This window comes from Perissodus microlepis, chromosome 5 (genome assembly GCF_051167445.1).
Source record: "Perissodus microlepis isolate ML-2025 ecotype Zambia chromosome 5, ASM5116744v1, whole genome shotgun sequence".
NCBI classification, from domain to species: domain Eukaryota; kingdom Metazoa; phylum Chordata; class Actinopteri; order Cichliformes; family Cichlidae; genus Perissodus; species Perissodus microlepis.
Genome location: NC_140465.1, coordinates 25,499,970 through 25,517,915, shown reverse-complemented (window position 1 = coordinate 25,517,915; position 17,946 = coordinate 25,499,970). Strand labels below are relative to the sequence as shown.

The window sequence follows — 17,946 nt, the reverse complement described above, 5'->3', positions numbered from 1 at the left end:
CCTTGCACCTGGTTGTGCCACTACTGGCAGCAAGAACTGATTTCATGCATTTCGGATAACTGACAATGAGTCTCTCAAGTCACTCTTCTTTTCAGAATTATTTTACTGTATCTCAGCCCCATTGGAGGGTTTTTGACAATGAATGGCTTGTTTAAGATCACGTCAAAGATTCTCAGTCAGATTTAAAAGTCTGACTAGGCCACTCTAAAACTCTTTTTTTTTTTTTTTTTTTTTTTTAATTATTTATTCATTTGAGTTGTCCAGAGCTAGACTTGCTGGTGTGTTTTGGATCATTGCCACCCTTTAGGACATGAACTGATGGCTAGACATTCTCCATCAAGATTTTCTGGAATAGTGCAGAATTCATGGTTTCATCAATTATGGTAAGTCATCCAAGTCCTGAAGCAATAAAGCAGCCCCGGACCATCACACTAACACCATCTTGTTTGACTGTTGGCATGATCTTCTTTTTATAAAATGCTGTATTAGTTTTATGCCAGACATAAGAGGATACAAAACTTTTAAAAAGTTTAAATTTGTTATGGGCTTCCAGCAGGAAGGCTCTAAGAGTTTCTGGGTATGACACTATGTATCCATCCATGAAGGAGGAGGAGCTATATGCAATCCAAAGCAGATCTGGGAAAGAAACTTATTCCATGAAGTTTGATTGTCATAAGATTCCAACATAAGCTTATAATACAGTTTTAGTCTGAGGGTGACGGGCTGTAATGCATGTATCCTAGGGTGGAGCTGACATGCTCAAACGGCTCAGTCACAAATGGTGAGCTTCTAAGACAGGTAGGGGCACTGTGTCTGGTGAATACTTCACTGACAAACTTACTGGCTGCCACCTGTGCTTTTGCCCCTCTAACCGCACACACCTTAATCTACTTGGAGAAATTGTCAACAAAACCCACCTTGATTTAATAACCTGACAGACTGAACAGGAAGCAACATAAAGTTTGATATCCGCTGCCATTTTTGGCCACAAAAACCTAGACTACAGTTCTACGAGTGTTTGGGAAATACCACGGTGACGTGCAGTGGGGTGGTCATGATAGTAACTGAGCAAGGTACCATGGAGTGTTTAAGGTATTTCAATTGATGCAAACCACATCTGTGCTTTTGGGCTTTATAGTAGAGTAGACCATGGTAAACAAAAGATGATGAGGAACTGTTTCCACTCATGTCTGCACATGGGTCTGTTCCTAGATTTCTGGACAGCTGGGCTGTGACTGAGTCATCTAACTGCATTTGTTTAATATGTGCACGATCTGTCAGTAAAACTGGAGGCATAGTATGGCAATATAAACTACCAGTGATGTTGCACTCTGGCAAAAAAATCTGTGGGAACGAGGAGGAAACTTTTGGAGTCACAAAGACCAGCAGGCTAGTCGGCTGATATCCCATCAGCCGACTAGCCTGCCAGGATGGAACATTAGCCACTTGAGGCTGTTGTAATCTGTATATACTGTATATATAGTTACACGAAGGCCCTTTGCATAAGATCTGAAAGGTTCAAGAACTCAAATCACAGCTAAACACTCCTTCCCAGGAGCAGAGTATGGCTTTTCTGATTTATGCAGGGTTAATAGACCTGTGATTATAAAATGTATTCCCAAGATGAATGGGGATGCCAGGTTATAGATTATAGCAAAATGCTGATAAAAACATTTGTTCATTAAGTCAATAGATAGCCAAGTAACACCATCAAGGACACACAGGCTCACAGATGGATCCGTCCACTAGTGAGGTTGGCAAGGATAGGTGTTGTTCTCCAGGATTTAAGCTAATCCTTATCAGAAATCAGAGTTAGTGATAAGCCTAGGTTATGATTGGGTTGGGTTTGGCTCTGCCTTGTTGCAACTTGGGCAAAAGTGAGTTGTGTACCAATTCTGAAATGTAAGAAATATAAAATGACCATAAGTCACCTTTGGTCTGGAGCTCCATGCAAGGTCTTACATCAAATTGGGCGGATGATCATGAGAAAAGTGGTGGATCAGCCCAAAACTACATGGGAGGAGCTTGGTAATGACCTAAAGGCAGTTGGGACCACAGTCACCAAGAAGACATTTGGTAACACGCTATGCTGTAATGGACTGCAGCAAAAAGGCACATGTATAGGCCCATCTTACCTTTACCAGTGAACCTAAATCTGAATCTAAATGATTCAGAGAAGACTTGGGAGAAGGTTATTTGGTAAGACAAAACCAAAATCAAGTTCTTTGGCATCAACCTTGAAGGAGTGCTTAGTATGAGCACAAGAACACCATCCCTATATCCTTAAAAAACCTTATATGCTATGCTAGGCTTTCTCAAAAAGTGTTTAACATATATGTTTAGTATATGCTTTCATAAGCCTGTGTGTGAGACCTCAAAATGAATAATAATATCTTCCTCAAATTAGGTTGGAATATAAAAAACAGTTTTTCCTTTCTTATAGGGCTTTACAAGAAAGTGAAAGTTTTAATAATATTCAAGGGAGGCAGTGTTATTCTTTTCACCTTGTTCTGACCTTAGTCCAGTCATATGGCGGTTTATCTTAGTTTTCCCTTACTTTATCTTATCTTAGTTTTGTATGAACACAAAAGATTAAGATCTTATCCATAGAAACTCTGTATCACTGTTTTTTTTTCTATCCAATCGTGTGCCCTACAGTAGTTTGAAAACCATGGAGCCAAGGTAAATACAAATTTGTTTTTCTTTTTCTCTAGCTTTAATTGCTTGTTCTTATCTAAGTATAAAATAATAAAATACAGGTCAGAAAGCCTTCCTAAAATATGAATGTAGCCATGAGCAATACCACTGTGGTGCAGCCCCAGTGTCACTATCCAGTCGCCTGCCCTCTGTTAGATTATAATTGTCTCATACTGAGATTCACCAGTCAGCCTCATATATGTCCAATTTAAAACTAATCCATTTCACACTTTCCACAACACCACAGGCAAATAGTCACGGCCACACTTATAGCCACATGCTAACATGTCGTTAGCATGGAATCTCTTCGCTGTGAGTGAAGACACAAAGGTTCTCCAAAGAAAACCACAGGGGGAAAAACACGCACACAAAAAAATTGTAACAACAAATCTAGTCAGACACTTAAATCATCTTCACCCAGTTGAATATGGACATGTTAAAGAAGCTAACACAGGACAAGTGTCTTGCTTCTATATTAGCAAAGCAGTTATGAGGAAAATTATAGAGATAACTGGAAAAGCAAAAATGGGTGTGTGTCCTGATAAGGTTGATTTTTGTTTGTACATGTTGTCAGTTAAATTTTTTAGAAAATCAGAATTGGCAAAAATCTGTATTAGTTGGAAAAAATTGTAATTAAAAATAAACCAGTAGCAATAATATTTGTAAACACTGCAGCTGCTTTTTTGTACATTGATCTTTGATTTTGTAGGAAATGAGAAGTTTTGATATTGGTGTATGTTGCGGTATTATTTAAAAATACTAACATGGTGCACTAGAGGTCAAAATATGTTTTCACAAATAACTTGTTTGATAGATATTTAATGGTTTAATGCTATTCAGACCCCTCTAGAGTCCTTTTTAGGCTTATTAACAATCTTCTTGTATAATGATAAGTGTGAGGTTTAACATTTTTTGCTTTTCCTGTGTGGGAATAATACAAATTTCTACTTCTGTACCTTTGTGTATCTCCTTACCTATGTAGGACAGGGGCTATACATGTAGGTGATCGGATCTTGGCTATCAACAGTGTCAGCCTGAAAGGGAAGCCGCTGAGCGAAGCCATCCACTTGCTGCAGATGGCTGGAGAGACGGTCACTCTCAAAATAAAAAAACAGCTTGACAGTAAGTATAAAAACTAGTAACAGTAGCATGCATTTTAAATCTGTCTTTTGTGTGCAGTGTTGGCTAACGTGTTACCGTTGCCACATTACATTTTTCAGTACCGCCGTAATGTAACACGTTACTGTGCTAAATTCAGTAATCACAGTTATAAATAAGGTGTTACTTGCATTACAAAGGTTCTTCTGTTATCTGCACACCAGGTGAATAGAACAAAAACCTTGCGTAGAATCAGATGGTTTCAGTTCCTGTGCAGGAGGTAAAAAAAAAGGAAAGTAATACAGCAATACAGCTTTTGCGGGGCGGAGATATGGAAACCCTGTTGTTTAAAACATGCATACAATATTTGTACTGTATAAGTGGTATGTAACAGGTTAGCTGTTTGCAACTCATATCCTAATAGATCTGATTTAAAACCTGTTTATAGGTAAATGCAGAGAAGAGGTCAGTAGGTTAACCAGTTCAAGTTTAATTTTGTCTCTTATAAGCATGTAATGTTGAAAAATATACATGTAGTAAAAGTTTCACGTATGTATTTTACCAAGTTAACAATTAGAGTTAACCTTTAAATTAAATTGGCCTCTTTTTTTTTTCTTCAAGACATAGAAGACAGGAAGACAGCAGATGTAGAGGACACAACAGAAAACGAGATCAGTGACCCAGAGGAGGACGATTTGACAGACAGCCAACAAACCAACAAGCTATCAGAGCTCTACTCCACAACAATACCCAGCGTTGACTCTGCTATGGAGTCATGGGATGGCTCAGGGCTGGATGCAGGCTATGGGAGCCAGGGTAAGCTACATTTGAGCATGTGTAGAAAGGGAAATGTCAGGATGTCTTAACCCTGTAGGAAATATGTTAATGAAAACCACTTACCAAAGAAGGAATATATTAAAAGCACTCTTTCTTGTATTTGGTCATTTGATCTATCCTCTTGTAGGTACATACACCCATCAAGCAGCTGGTATTGCTCTACACCCGCATGAGTGGCGTAGTGCCAAGCAGCAACGAAGTACCACGCCTCCTCCTGGACGTCGGAAGAACTACCCGTTTAGTGACGGAGGCTTCAGTGAGGATGACTGGGACAAACCACCAGGGTAGGTCTGAATTTAGTTTTAGCTTTTTGTGTATCATACACTTTTCTTTTGATATCACCTTTTTTATTCATAAAAACCCATATAAATGTTGACTTATTGACTAAGGGCCATTGTAGGCTGTCTGCACTCACTTGATTGGACAGTTTATTTGTGAGTGTGTGTTTTTTATCCCTCAGCAGTAAAAAGAAATGATGGGGTGTCCTTGACCTCAAGGTCAAGGTGATCTGACCTTGACCTCAAGGTTTTCTCAAAAAATATGATATATACCATGGGTGCATCTACTAGGAGGCTGAGGGGTAGCACAGGTACTGTGTACAGGTACCAGTACTTTTATTTGTATCTATTTATAGTATTTCTAATAAAAATAATAGTTTAGAAAAACAAAACAAGCATGAATAATATGTTTTTATTAATCTGCTGATGAGCTTCCCGATGAGCACAACACAGCCATCATAGAGGTTGCTTTAACTGTTAAGTGATATTTTAATTAATGCTGCCTAATGCGCTTTTTTGTTACTTTTACACTTCAAAGCAAACAATAGTGTGCTAGTGTTGGTGATGTCAGTTTATAGTCTGTTAATCATTAGTTACAGGTAGCTGTAAAGTTTTACATTTCATTTATATTTGTTAATGTTAAAATGTTTCATTTACATCTAGCCCTGCTTTATTTTAGAGTGAAATTAATTCTAAGTAAATGAAATACATTGTAAATGTTGGGTTTTTTTTATTCATCTGTACAAAGAGCCACAATTTCAGAACTTAGGGGCTTATTTAATAGGTTAGTTATCTGTTTAGGTACAAAGTGTATATTACATTATCAAAGGTTTAAATTAACGGTTGTTTACCTTGGACTGCTCAATGGTGACATAGATAATAGTTTCTATGGTTCATCAACACTATCTTTTGTCCTGTCTTCCTCTCCTCATACCCAACCGATCATGACAGATGGCTGTGCTTCCCTGAGCCTGGTTCTGCCAGAGGTTTTTTCCTCCCAGTGATGCCAAGTGCTTGCTCATAGGGATAATCAGATTACTCGGGTTTTCTTTGTTTCATTGTAGGGTTCTTACCTGACAATATAAAGCTCCTTGGGGTGATTGCTTTTGTGATGTCAGTTCTATATTAATTATTATATTGCGGAATGATTAGGCATCGCAGCTCAGACAAGCTCCTTCACTTTTAGTCCCTGGCCTTTGACACAGTGTGAAATTGACTGTGATTTCTATCTACTTTTTATATACTCTAAAGCTGTTTTGTTTTCTGTATCTTTTACCCTTTGGCCCGTGTTTGTCTTTTATGTTTGGTGTTATTGAACAGCAATTTGGTCAGCCCTGCTGATGTTTCTAAAGCTGTTTTATGAATAAAGTGCTATGGTATGGTGTGGAATGGTATGATATATTTCACCACTATAGATCTTCAAAATGCATGAGCTTATTTTCTGCAAGAAAGGATTTTATCTTTAACACTGTTTCACTGTGCCAGTATCATCACCAAGAGCTCATGGCGAAGGGTACACCTCATTGCTACTGTGAATATGTTGTACCTGTGTCTTTGTGTATCTCTGTGTAAAGCTGTGATGAGTCAGAAGGCTAAGGCTAGTCAGCATGTTAAAGTTACATAACACTTCTGAGGGTGTACAGCGAGAGAAAGGGATTTTCGAGGAAAAAAACAAAAATCAGTAAAACAATGAAAGTGAAAGTTCCAGTGCTAAATCAGGCACACTGCATGTCATGTAGCCAACTATTCTCTGCACTTTAGATAAATAAATATTATAATTATAATAATTATAATTATAATAATAAAATATTTTTTTATATCTTTTGTAGTACTCAGCAACAGAAAAAATCCAGCAAAATGGGTGTGGAAACTTGTTTTATTTGTGTGTCTGTTTTTGTGTGGCAGATTTATTGGCCAGCAACCGGATGGCATTCTATTGGATCCAGAAGACAGTTTCTGGTGTCAAGCTCTGGAGGACCTGGAGACCTGTGGCCAGTCAGAACTACTAAGAGAAATAGAGGTTAGTTAGTATTTTTCACAACTATTTGACTTCAAGTGTAAAATTGGCATCAAAGATGAACACTGGACTTAATCAGCATACAGTGCTCACCGAAGTGGATTTGCACTTGAGTCAAAGGGTTTTAAGAACAGTTTTGTCGCAGGTTTTTATGAACCCTCATATTTTAATGGTTGTAAACATCATGTTTAATCTGCAGTTTATTTTAATGTACAGCATGTTTAGTATTTGCATTCTTTTATTTGCCTGATGCTGTAGAACATGGATATCTACTCATACAGTATCTGTATATACACTTCATAGCTAATTTGTCTTTTATACTGAAGCTCAACATGTAAAGACTAAAGCAAGGCTTTAGTGGATATGATTGCAGGCATTTTAGTTCTGCTACGTATAACCCCTCAACATAGCATTATAAATCCACCTTTATGTACACTCATTGATGTAATAGCAAATCAAATCAAATCACTTTTATTGTCACATGACATGTACAGGTACACTGGTACAGCACATGCAAGTCCTTGAACTTGCGAATTCTTGTGTGCAAGCTTCACAAGCAACAGAGGTGTACGAAATACAATAACATAAGAACAAGCACAATATAAGAACTGGAATCTGAGAATTATAAGAATAAATATATGTACAAATATAAGAATGTATGCGCATTACTGAATATGTATACTAAATATGTTTAAATACATATCTGTGTCTGTGTGTGTGTGTATACATATGTATAAAATTATCCATCCATCAATTCGCTTCCGCTTATTCTTTTATAGGGTTGTGGGGGGCGCTGGAGCCTATCCCAGTTGTCATAGGGCGAGAGGTGGGGTACACAGGGCTAATACACAGAGACAGACAACCATTCGCGCTCACATTCACACACACCTATGTAGCAATTTGGATTAATCAATTAACCTATCCCCACAAAACTGCATGTCTTTGGACAGTGGGAGGAAGCTGGAGTACCCGGAGGGAACCCACGCAAGCACGGGGAGAACATGCAAACTCTACACAGAAAGACCCCGGCCTGATGGTGGAATTGAAATCAGGACCACCTTGCTGTGCGGCAACAGTGCTAACCACCGTGCCACCGTGCTGCCATGTATAAAATGGCAATGGTATTTAATGTATAAAATGAAACAAGATAAAATATACAGAGGTCAGCAGTTGGATATTGTGCAAAACAAGTGGCATTTATGTACAATATGGAGTGCATAATGTTGAAGTTCCGGTAAGTGAAGGTGAGGTGTCTATGAAGTGTTCAGCAGTCTGATGGCCTGATGGAAAAAGCTGTCTCTCAATCTGCTGGTTCGGGACCAGATACTGCAGTCTCTCCTGCCTGATGGAAGTAGTCTGAACAGTTTATGGCTTGGGTGGCTGGATTCTTTGATGATCCTCCCGACTTTCCTCAGGCACTGCTTCCTGCAGATGTCCTGGAGGGAGGGAAGCTCACCTCCAATTATCCTTTCGGCACATTGCACCACTCTCCGGAGAGCTTTTATTTGTACTAACCATGTGAGATCCTCCACCAGATGTACACCTAGGAAATGGAAGCTGCTCACTCACTCCACAGCAGCTCCGTTGATGGTGATGGGGGTGTGTGCTTCTCTGCACCTCCTGAAGTCCACTATCAACTCCTCTGTCTTTGCAACGTTGAGGGTGAGATGGTTGTCTCGGCACCAGTGGGTCAGGGCTCTGACCTCCTCCCTGTAAGCCGTCTCATCACCTTTGGTGATAAGACCCACCACTGTAGTGTCGTCCGCATACTTCAAAATGATGTTGGAGTTGCTAGTGGCCATGCAGTCGTAGGTGTAGAGTGAGTACAGGAGAGGCCTCAGTACACACCCCTGTGGAGCACCAGTGTTCATTATGACGGGGGATGAGGTGATGCTGCCCAGTCTGACCAATAGTATTTAAACCAGTAACAAATTGTGCTGAACGTATGAATGTTTGTCAAACAATCACATTGGCAAGCACTCAATGTCTCCAAATGGTTGGTTACAAAGCGGTAACTCAACTTGTTTCAATTCATTGCAGGCATCCATCATGACAGGCACAGCCATCAGTCTTGGTGTAGATGGTGTCAACAAGCCTCCATCTGAGCCCATACTGACCCACAGCAGGATGAGCCCATTGCGGCGAAATTCTCTCTTGCATCAAGGCAACTTGCACCACCAGGGAACACACCTCCATCAGGGTGCCCATCTTCACGAGGAAGCCCACCTTCATGAAGAGGCTCAACTTCACCAAGGTTAGTCACTGATATGACAGAACCAAGGGTGGTTGTTTCCAAATTTTAAACAGAAAAATATAGTAAAGTATCATTTTACATATCATTTTATACCATGCATAGAAGGATTACTTGTTAAACAGTTGGTGAAAAACACTTACTTGCAATATGTTTGCCACTCAGACCCCCATCTGCACGAGGAGGCCCATTTCAACCAGGAATTGCACCTACAACAAGGGGTCCACATTCACCAAGATATCCAATCCCCTCTCCTGCACCACGAGCCCAAGTCAAAGGCCTCACTGAGAGTATCAGAGAGGACATGGGAGTCCCGTCGGATCAAAGAAGAGATGCAGGGTATTCTGTCACCAACACCACTAGAGCTTCACAAAGTGAGTTCAGAGAGAACTGGACAAAATATGTTTTTTGATGTGGGTTAGGATGAAATATTGAGAATATTAAGTAAACTTGCAGTAGATAATTAGAATTCAACCAAAAATATCAATGTAACCATTCAAGCTGACATTGCTGTTAAAGTTTGTAAGCATTGGTATCTGGTCCAAACTTTAAAGTACACATTTTGACTTGACATGTCAAACACTGTCATTACTAATAACTTTAATAATATCCCCCTTCTAGCTAGCATGTATAGTGAGTTCTAGTTTACTCTTATGAAGTTTGAAATGTTCTTTTTTACAGTGCAGAGTATTATGTAATACAGTATAAATACCCAGCCTCCCTGGGCAACTGTTATGCAAGTGACTACATGTAGTTCAGCCTTCCATGAATTTACAGTCACAATTTGAGGAGACGAGGGCCGAGTGAAACATGTACAGCTCAGAGCCAGAATGAGAAATACATGTTTTATCCATAGAGACAAAATACATCACAGTGAACAACTGTTACAGCCTTAAGTCATGCCTTGTTAATCGATCATACAACATTTCAGATGAATGTCATAATGCTGCTGCATTTTTGGTTTTGTATCCAAAGGGTACAGCAAACAATCTGGATTGCATTACCAATAATAAAGACCTTATCTTACAGTTGTCCATTATATTATATGGCTATGTCCATTTATTCGGGTTTTGGTTCCTGCTTTGTGGCACATGGCAGTTCACTGAAGAAAGACGTCTATTATCAGCACAATTGTCATTATCGTTTCTTCCGTTTATTCTTTAGGACCTTGTATTACAAATAAACTTTCAGCTGCGAATACACACCCAGAAAGCAATCAGGTTAAAATGTTTACATGGTAAAATATTTATTTGGATCAGTTTACAAAATAGTTTATTCCACCCTAAAGTAAGCTGAAATGTCAGTTTGTGTGCATTTATTCTGGCCGTCCTGTTTAATGAGCATGTTTATTCTGCTTGGGATCTTAAACCAGTTAGAATTGGATCTGGATCTCAGGCTAAAAATCTGTTTATTTTAGCATCTGATCTTTGCATCTTGGTTTGGTTTTAATCTGCATACAAAACTTTTAATTTAGACAAATTTTTGTACTTTGATTCAATTAATTTGAATATGTTAATTTATCAGTGACATTTCTTTGTCTAAATTTCATGTGTTGCGCAGCTTTCTTTATGTTTCTGTGCAGTTATCATGGTTACAAGTGTTATTCCCATCTACAGAGAAACTTATTGCTGCAGTGACACAACAGATATTTTGAGACAGTTTCATCAGACGGGTTGACATGTGAATAGTCTTTTTGTTCTGTTGTCTTGATTAGGAGCACAAGATACTAGCAAATTACATTTTATTACTCAACCTCACATCCTTGTGTTCTGTCACTAGGTAACAGTGATAAAGGACCCAGAGAGTGATGACTTTGGCTTTAGCGTGTCTGATGGTTTCTTGGAAAAAGGTGTTTATGTCAACATGATCAGACCTGATGGCCCTGCTGACAGAGCCGGGCTTAGACCCTATGACAGGATCCTGCAGGTGATGATGATGATAATAATTAGTGTACTGCCCATCATTGCATCCCTAATTCTAATATAGTTTTTTTGTTGTGAAGAAAAAAAAAAGCTCACTCTGTCCTCAGCATTTGGAAAAAATTATTTGCATCATATTTTGTTATGCTTACATGTAGTTATCTTCACATCCCCCTCTTTTTTGTTTGCTAAATTAAAAATGTCTACAGTTATGCAAATTACCAAAGTAACCATTGACTTAATCTTTTTGACTGTATTCAGGTGAACCATGTAAGGACGAGAGACTTTGACTGTTGTCTGGCCGTACCTCTCATCACAGAAGCAGGAGACAGACTTGAACTGGTCATCAGCCGCAACCCACTTGCCAATGATGACCCAGAGGACAATAACAACACTTTAGACCACGCACTTGACCTGTAACACAAATACATACACGTGCACAAAACATACAGAAGACATATTGTAACTGGTGATGAAGCATAAACTTATACATAGTGGAACTGGCCCAAAAACGCAGACACACACTCACTCACACACACACTCCACCGGCTTGCAGTATATCTGTTTAAATACAGAGACTCCTACTGGAACACACATCCTAACACGTGCATGCTCACATAGTCTCCCCATCCCATTTAAACTGGGTTGAACTGCTTTTATACAGTACGGTCTGTATGAAAGCATCACCACAATACAGAAAAACACACCAAAAGCTCTCCCGATAACTGGCTGGACTCACAGTGTTGTTTCGATTTCAACAATGACTTACTCGGCACTTTAAATAGCCATTTTTACTCATTTTAACCTGCAATACGGGTAAGATTATTTCAGTTTTTATTGCAAGGCCATATGCTCCCATGAACCTACAGTACTTGCACCTGAGAGATCTGCCTTATACAATATTGTAAATGATTTTACCGGAGAAAAATTCTCAGTTTCAAGTTTCCATTTGTTTCACAGAAGGTTACTAAGTACTAACAGAAAACGGAACAAACAGTTCATAATGGGAGTGTGTCTATAATAAATGTAGCCATTGTAGAATTTCATAATGCTGCTAAGATTCTGCTCAAACACTGCTGCTCACTTGACATTACCAAGAAAAAAACAAAATTCTGGAGTGGTCAAGTATAGCTCTTTTTTTCAAGGCAGACTTCTCTATTGGATCTTACTGCACATTATAATGTCACTTTGGTGACATCACAACGTTGATTTATGAAGATGTCATCAGTGATGCCATCACAACTGCCAAACTGTTATTTTGTTTCATGCTATCATAAAATGAAAGTGAAAGGAGGGAAGGGTGTAATTTCTGCTCCCAATGAAAAATGGTGTCTTGAGTGGAATTGACCAATCACGGCTTTTGCTACACCATAAATGAGCATGAGTGGCTGTGCCCCAGAACAAACTATACTGCCGAACGAAGAACATCTACCTGTATTTGAAATGTGCCAAATGTTATGACATTATCCACTATATCAATAGTTGTCTGAGATCACTGGGTTCACCTCATCATATTTCATTGCAAGACTACAATGTCAAGCAACAGTAGCATTTCAAATTCATTTCAAATCGCAAAATTATTAGATTTGAGGTTCAGAGTGATTTAATGTAACATCTGTTTGTCTTTAATGGCATATTTGTGTAAGGATGTGTGCCGCAGAATAAATTAACTAGCAGTTAGTTTAATTTTAAGATGTTAAGTCTGATTTATATAATCCAAGAACAAAAGGATCATTTCACTTACCAGTGACCTCAAAACTAATATATACTGTGAGCCACTGGGACCATTCTTGGAGAAGAATGCCTAAGCAGTGAATAAAGCTGTTCCCAATAGTAGGCAGTGTCAACACAATGACAAGTGTGATTTAGGAGGATCTATAGGAATTAAAATATTCATAATTTTCCATTGGAGTATCACTTATAAGTATGAATCATCGTGTTTTCATTTGTCCAGCATGAGATCAGCATTTATGGTTGTGGGCCTTCTGCAGTAATGCCCGAGTGTCGTGCCGCCATATTTTACAGAAGAGACAAGACACAGTTGTTCCAGATATGTTCCAGAACTGGAATATTACCAAACTGGAATATTTGATAATATTCTATTTTTTGTTTTCTTTTTTTATTATATAATTTGTATTTCTTCTACACATCTAATAAGGAAGTGGTATACAGTTGCTTGTGATCTGCAGCCTCACCACTAAACCCTATGTGGTCCTTGAGGGAGATTCAATTATTGAAGAGTCTCATTGTCATGATCCTTTATGCTGTTGTATAGATGTTAAGGCAGTGGGAACAACAAGCAACAAGTCATAAAGAAGTAATATTCTCTTTGTTGTGGCTTTTAATTTAACAGCCTTTTAAACTAGGACACACAGTTCATTCAAATAATAGCTATAGAGCACTACTGCTGTTTGGATTTATTGGTAACACTCACCCTTTTGCACAAAGATTATGAACAAAGTCAATAGCATCATCTGCTATCAGACCTACTACACTAGGTTGCTGGTGAAGCCAGACTATGGACAAATTTCCGACACACACATTCTTACACAAAAGGCTCTGATAACAAAGGAAATGAAACCGTGCAGTGTGTGTTATGCATTTATTATCAAACCATTTTGTTGTGTCTTTCATGGATGTCTGTTTATGATGTGTAATTTGTATGTGAGTTTATCAGCAGGTTCTATTCCAAGGTGCAATTGGAAATTTCCAGAGTTCGGCCTGAGTTAAACTGAGCCACTATCCTTTAATGGTCAGCACCCTTTGAAACACTGTGAGCATTCCTGACTACTTGTGTGTGCTCATTTGCAATTTCACCATGGATCCAAGATTGAACTGAGAACAAACATTAGTTTGAACAGAGTGTGTGCCAAATGTTATGTCAAGGATTGAGAGCCGGTTTTCCCACTATTAACCTTCACCACAACATTAAGTGTTGTGGTTTCCTTGACTGACAGCTCATTAGTGCAAGATTCTAATCAGTTCACATAATGCTGACTATTGGGAAAATAGTAAACCTTTCTCTTCTTCCTAAAGCCTCCCCTGCTAACTTTTGATTACCAACCTTGTCACATCTTACAGATCCCTTCTTGAACTAAACCTGATCTTAGTTGTGCGATAGTTTTAAAGCCCTAAGTATATTTCTACTTCTACTGCTAAGGGAATGTTAATTTCTAATTCAAGAGACAGCCAACTAGAACCTTATACCTGCAATGTGGTTAGACACACAATCTGTATTTTTACACCACTGACGCCTCATTAATGAATGAGGCTACAGTGTCCAAGGCCAAAGGCAGTACATCAGGTCAGAAGCACAACAAGTAGCATTTTTTTTTAGTTTGGAGTGGTGCCCCATGAATATTTAACACAGCTAGTCCTAGCTGTAGCATCATCTTGTACAGCTGCAATTTATTTATTTATTTGATTTATTCTTCTTTGTGTCAACATAAGCTGTCACTCATCAGCCATCATACTAACCTGTTTTGGGTTTGACTTTCCCTAAAACTAAATTTCAGGGTGGTTGATTTTATAATCAAGGGCACTGTGCATCCGACTAACAATAGTCAGAATGCTCAAAGTAGCTGGAGCACTGAAATATGCTTCACACAGAAACTTTAGAACTTACAAGTGCTCAAGTTTCAAGTTTTGCAACCCCAGACATTAATTCCATTTCCTTCAGACCCCTGATTTCTTATGATTTTTTCTTATTCCTGCCAAAAAATGTATTTGCTCCAATTATCTTTGGATTAACTGAAATTGGGCCGGCTCTTGTTCCCTCCTACTGATCTTGGCAGTTTATGAATGTGCTGTGCAAAAATAGGTGCTTAAATTCTACAAAGTAGCAGTTAACTTAAATAAATTGCAGTAAACAGAATAAAACTAAAATCAATCTCTGGTTTTGCTACCATTTTCCACCAAAACAGCACCAATCTTTTATACTTTAAGCTAACTCGCATCATCCAAATATTTCTAAGAACTTACCACAGTTCACTTCTCTGTCTTCTTTAATCCTATTGATAGACATGATGAAGCCATACAATTTCAAAGAAACTGCTCATCTATGTATGGGTTGCTCTTAGTTAACATTTAAATACTTTACTGCAGTATTTTATAAATGTGCAAGTTGCAAGATAAAGGTTTTGTCCTTTTTGAGGGAAAAAAACAAATCTAAACATCCTTTGCACACTTGTGTGTGTACACATATTAGCATGAATTATGGTGAACAAAAATATATGGAGTATATGATGGCTACATTATCAGTATAAGGATATTATTATGAGTGAGTAATAGAACAGCATTTGTTCTCGACAAGACTGACAAAAAAAAAAAACTAAACTTTGAGAGTCACAACCCCTGTTCCTACCATTTTCTTATGTTGTTATGGAACAGAATTCAGCGGCACCCTATAAGAATTTCCATGTCTGTATGGGTGTGAATAACAAAACATATGTGAACATGACTACAGAAGACTTCTATTTGTCAACGTTTCTCTGTCTAATACATGTATGTGCAAAAAATGTCCACTTCTTCTGGGCATACACTGTTTCAGAGGTGTGTGTGTGTGTTTGTGTGTGTGTGTCTGTGTGTGTGTAAACTAACATGTGTACATTTCATTGTACAGTAGTGAGGTTTTAAAGGATTGTGGGCCTTTATATTTTTATTTCCAAAAACCAGAAACCAGAAAAGGCTTAAAATAGTGTAAACTCAACACATACAAAAAAGGGACATTTACTTCTCTCCAAGCACTTACTGCTGAATATAAAGCACACTGTTGAATACCATGCACTGTAAGTATTTTCATGTACAATGGAACAAACTTTTGTAAAGCAACAAAAAATGAAAATGCTGAGAAAAGCCTTCTGAATTGTTTTTTTGTTTGTTTGTTTTTTTCTTTTATGTATGTATGTGCCATGTATACTCCCTATGCATTTTTGGGTCAAATGTCAGTTTAAAGCCCAATCCAGAACCGTAACAACTGTTACGCGCGGATAAGTTTATAATACAAAAAATGTTATTTAATTCCATGTGCTTTTTCGATTTTGGGGAAAATAAAATGTTCATGTGAAGATTTAATGGCAATGTACCACATTTTATTAGACTAGCTTGTTGGCATTACTCCCCTGAACCCATTAAGCGATTTCAGTACATTAGATAAGTTATTACATAATCCACCATATATTACATCATCAGCTAAAGTAAAGCCCTTTCACATGCCCACGCCTGCTCAGTCACTCACAAATATACCATGTAAACATGGTTAATCTTGTCGTACAGCTTAAATAAAGGGCGATTCACCTTCTGACCAGAGGATGCTAGTTCATAGCTATTGAGCAGTAAGGAAAGCCAAACTAGGTAAATGTTACTGGGTAATTACTTTATGCTTCTATAAAAAGTTCCGGTAGGGGAGAGAGCACATGTTGCTTTTTCTACCGCACGAGTGGTCAATGTGCAACGTAAGCCAGTCATGTACTCATGATTTTGGTTGGGAGACTACAGTCAAATATTTGTGTTACATTACACCTTTCTATTAGCCGTGTCTGTAGCCAGGACAATCTTTTGGCTCTTTATTTTTATTTTTGGTGTGCATTTTGTTTTGTTTTTTAACACGCAGTGTCTAAATTGGAGAGCCTCAGCTGCGGCAAACTGTGGGTAGCAAAACATTCAATGGCTGCAAGGAAACTACATTATCTTGTCACCTCTTGTCAACTCAACAAATCAGAAAATTACCAGTAACAGATAAATAATGTTAGCTGAACACTAGCAAGTTGTTACAACTAGCAAACTATAGCACCTACCAAACTGATCATTAGTTATACATAAATAACAAATACAATTGTGACAGCAAAACTACCCAAACCAGTGTATTAGCTATTTATAGCCATTTTATTCAGAACTTGCCACAATAAGTGAGCAGCAACAAACCTACTTAAACTAACCAGCTATAAGTAGGCTTGTTGCTGAGAACTATACAATGAGTCAATAAGATATCTTGTTAGCTTACTGGCCTGTTTAATGACTGTTTAATGTTTAATGTTGATGAGCTAACTTAAATTTCTTCTCCGATATCTAGCCAGTTAACCTATTTAGCTCAATGATAAACACAAACACTGACTTCTTCGTTGCAGTCAGCGTAATTATGACTTGAAACTGAGAAAATGATGTCATGCTGCACATTTCAAAAGTAGGAAATGTCAGTTTCTCCAGTCTTTGTTCCTATTATTATTATTTTTTATTAATGTGTTTATTTTTTTATTATATTTCATGCTTTATTTTTTAAAGATATTTTGATTTGTTCTTTTGCCTAATATGTGTTTGGATGTCAAAGTTGCTACGGTTCTGGACTGGGCTATTAATAATGTACGCATTGATATTGTGTATTTTTTTTCCAAACTGTGTAAAGTTCTATTCTATGTAATATAGTATTTTTCTATGACAGTATGCTCTTCCAAAACATAGGAAGAAAATACAAAATGAAAAATAAAATGTATAACTTTGTTGTTGTCATTTTGATTTGTTTGTTTGTTTGTTTGTTTCATTTTCTAAGAAACAAAGAGTGTACTGCTATACTTCTCTTTTTGAGAAAAGAAAAGATTGCAAAGAAAAAAAATAAAATGTCTAATTTTATGTTGGATGTGTGGATTGTGTTTATTTTGGTAAATCTTTGTGACCAATGGAAAACAATGGACATTCATGCACATAAGAGATTATCTTTGGTCAGGATAAGCTCCTTAAATCAAACCTTTATATGCAAAAATTTTCTATCCAGGGAATTTTAACAAGACCTCATTTTACAACTAAAGAGATCAGGTTTAATTTTGGTTCTTCACCCCAAAGCAAACTTGCAGTGAA

General features: G+C 37.8%; 1 protein-coding gene across 9 annotated transcripts in view; it reads left to right on the top strand.

The window, feature by feature from the left end:
- Positions 1 to 17,721, top strand: part of LOC146387443 (glutamate receptor-interacting protein 2-like) — a 261,545-nt gene extending 243,824 nt beyond the window's left edge. For all 9 annotated transcript variants that reach the window (XM_084929053.1, XM_084929049.1, XM_084929048.1 and 6 more), the window contains exons 18-25: positions 3,680 to 3,819; positions 4,417 to 4,611; positions 4,760 to 4,916; positions 6,816 to 6,930; positions 8,968 to 9,181; positions 9,344 to 9,552; positions 10,958 to 11,104; positions 11,359 to 17,721. In XM_084929053.1, the coding sequence (XP_084785179.1) occupies positions 3,680 to 3,819; positions 4,417 to 4,611; positions 4,760 to 4,916; positions 6,816 to 6,930; positions 8,968 to 9,181; positions 9,344 to 9,552; positions 10,958 to 11,104; positions 11,359 to 11,517 (1,336 nt within the window). In that variant the 3' untranslated portion in view covers positions 11,518 to 17,721. The remainder of the gene's footprint in view (positions 1 to 3,679; positions 3,820 to 4,416; positions 4,612 to 4,759; positions 4,917 to 6,815; positions 6,931 to 8,967; positions 9,182 to 9,343; positions 9,553 to 10,957; positions 11,105 to 11,358) is intronic.
- Positions 17,722 to 17,946: the final 225 nt, after the last annotated feature.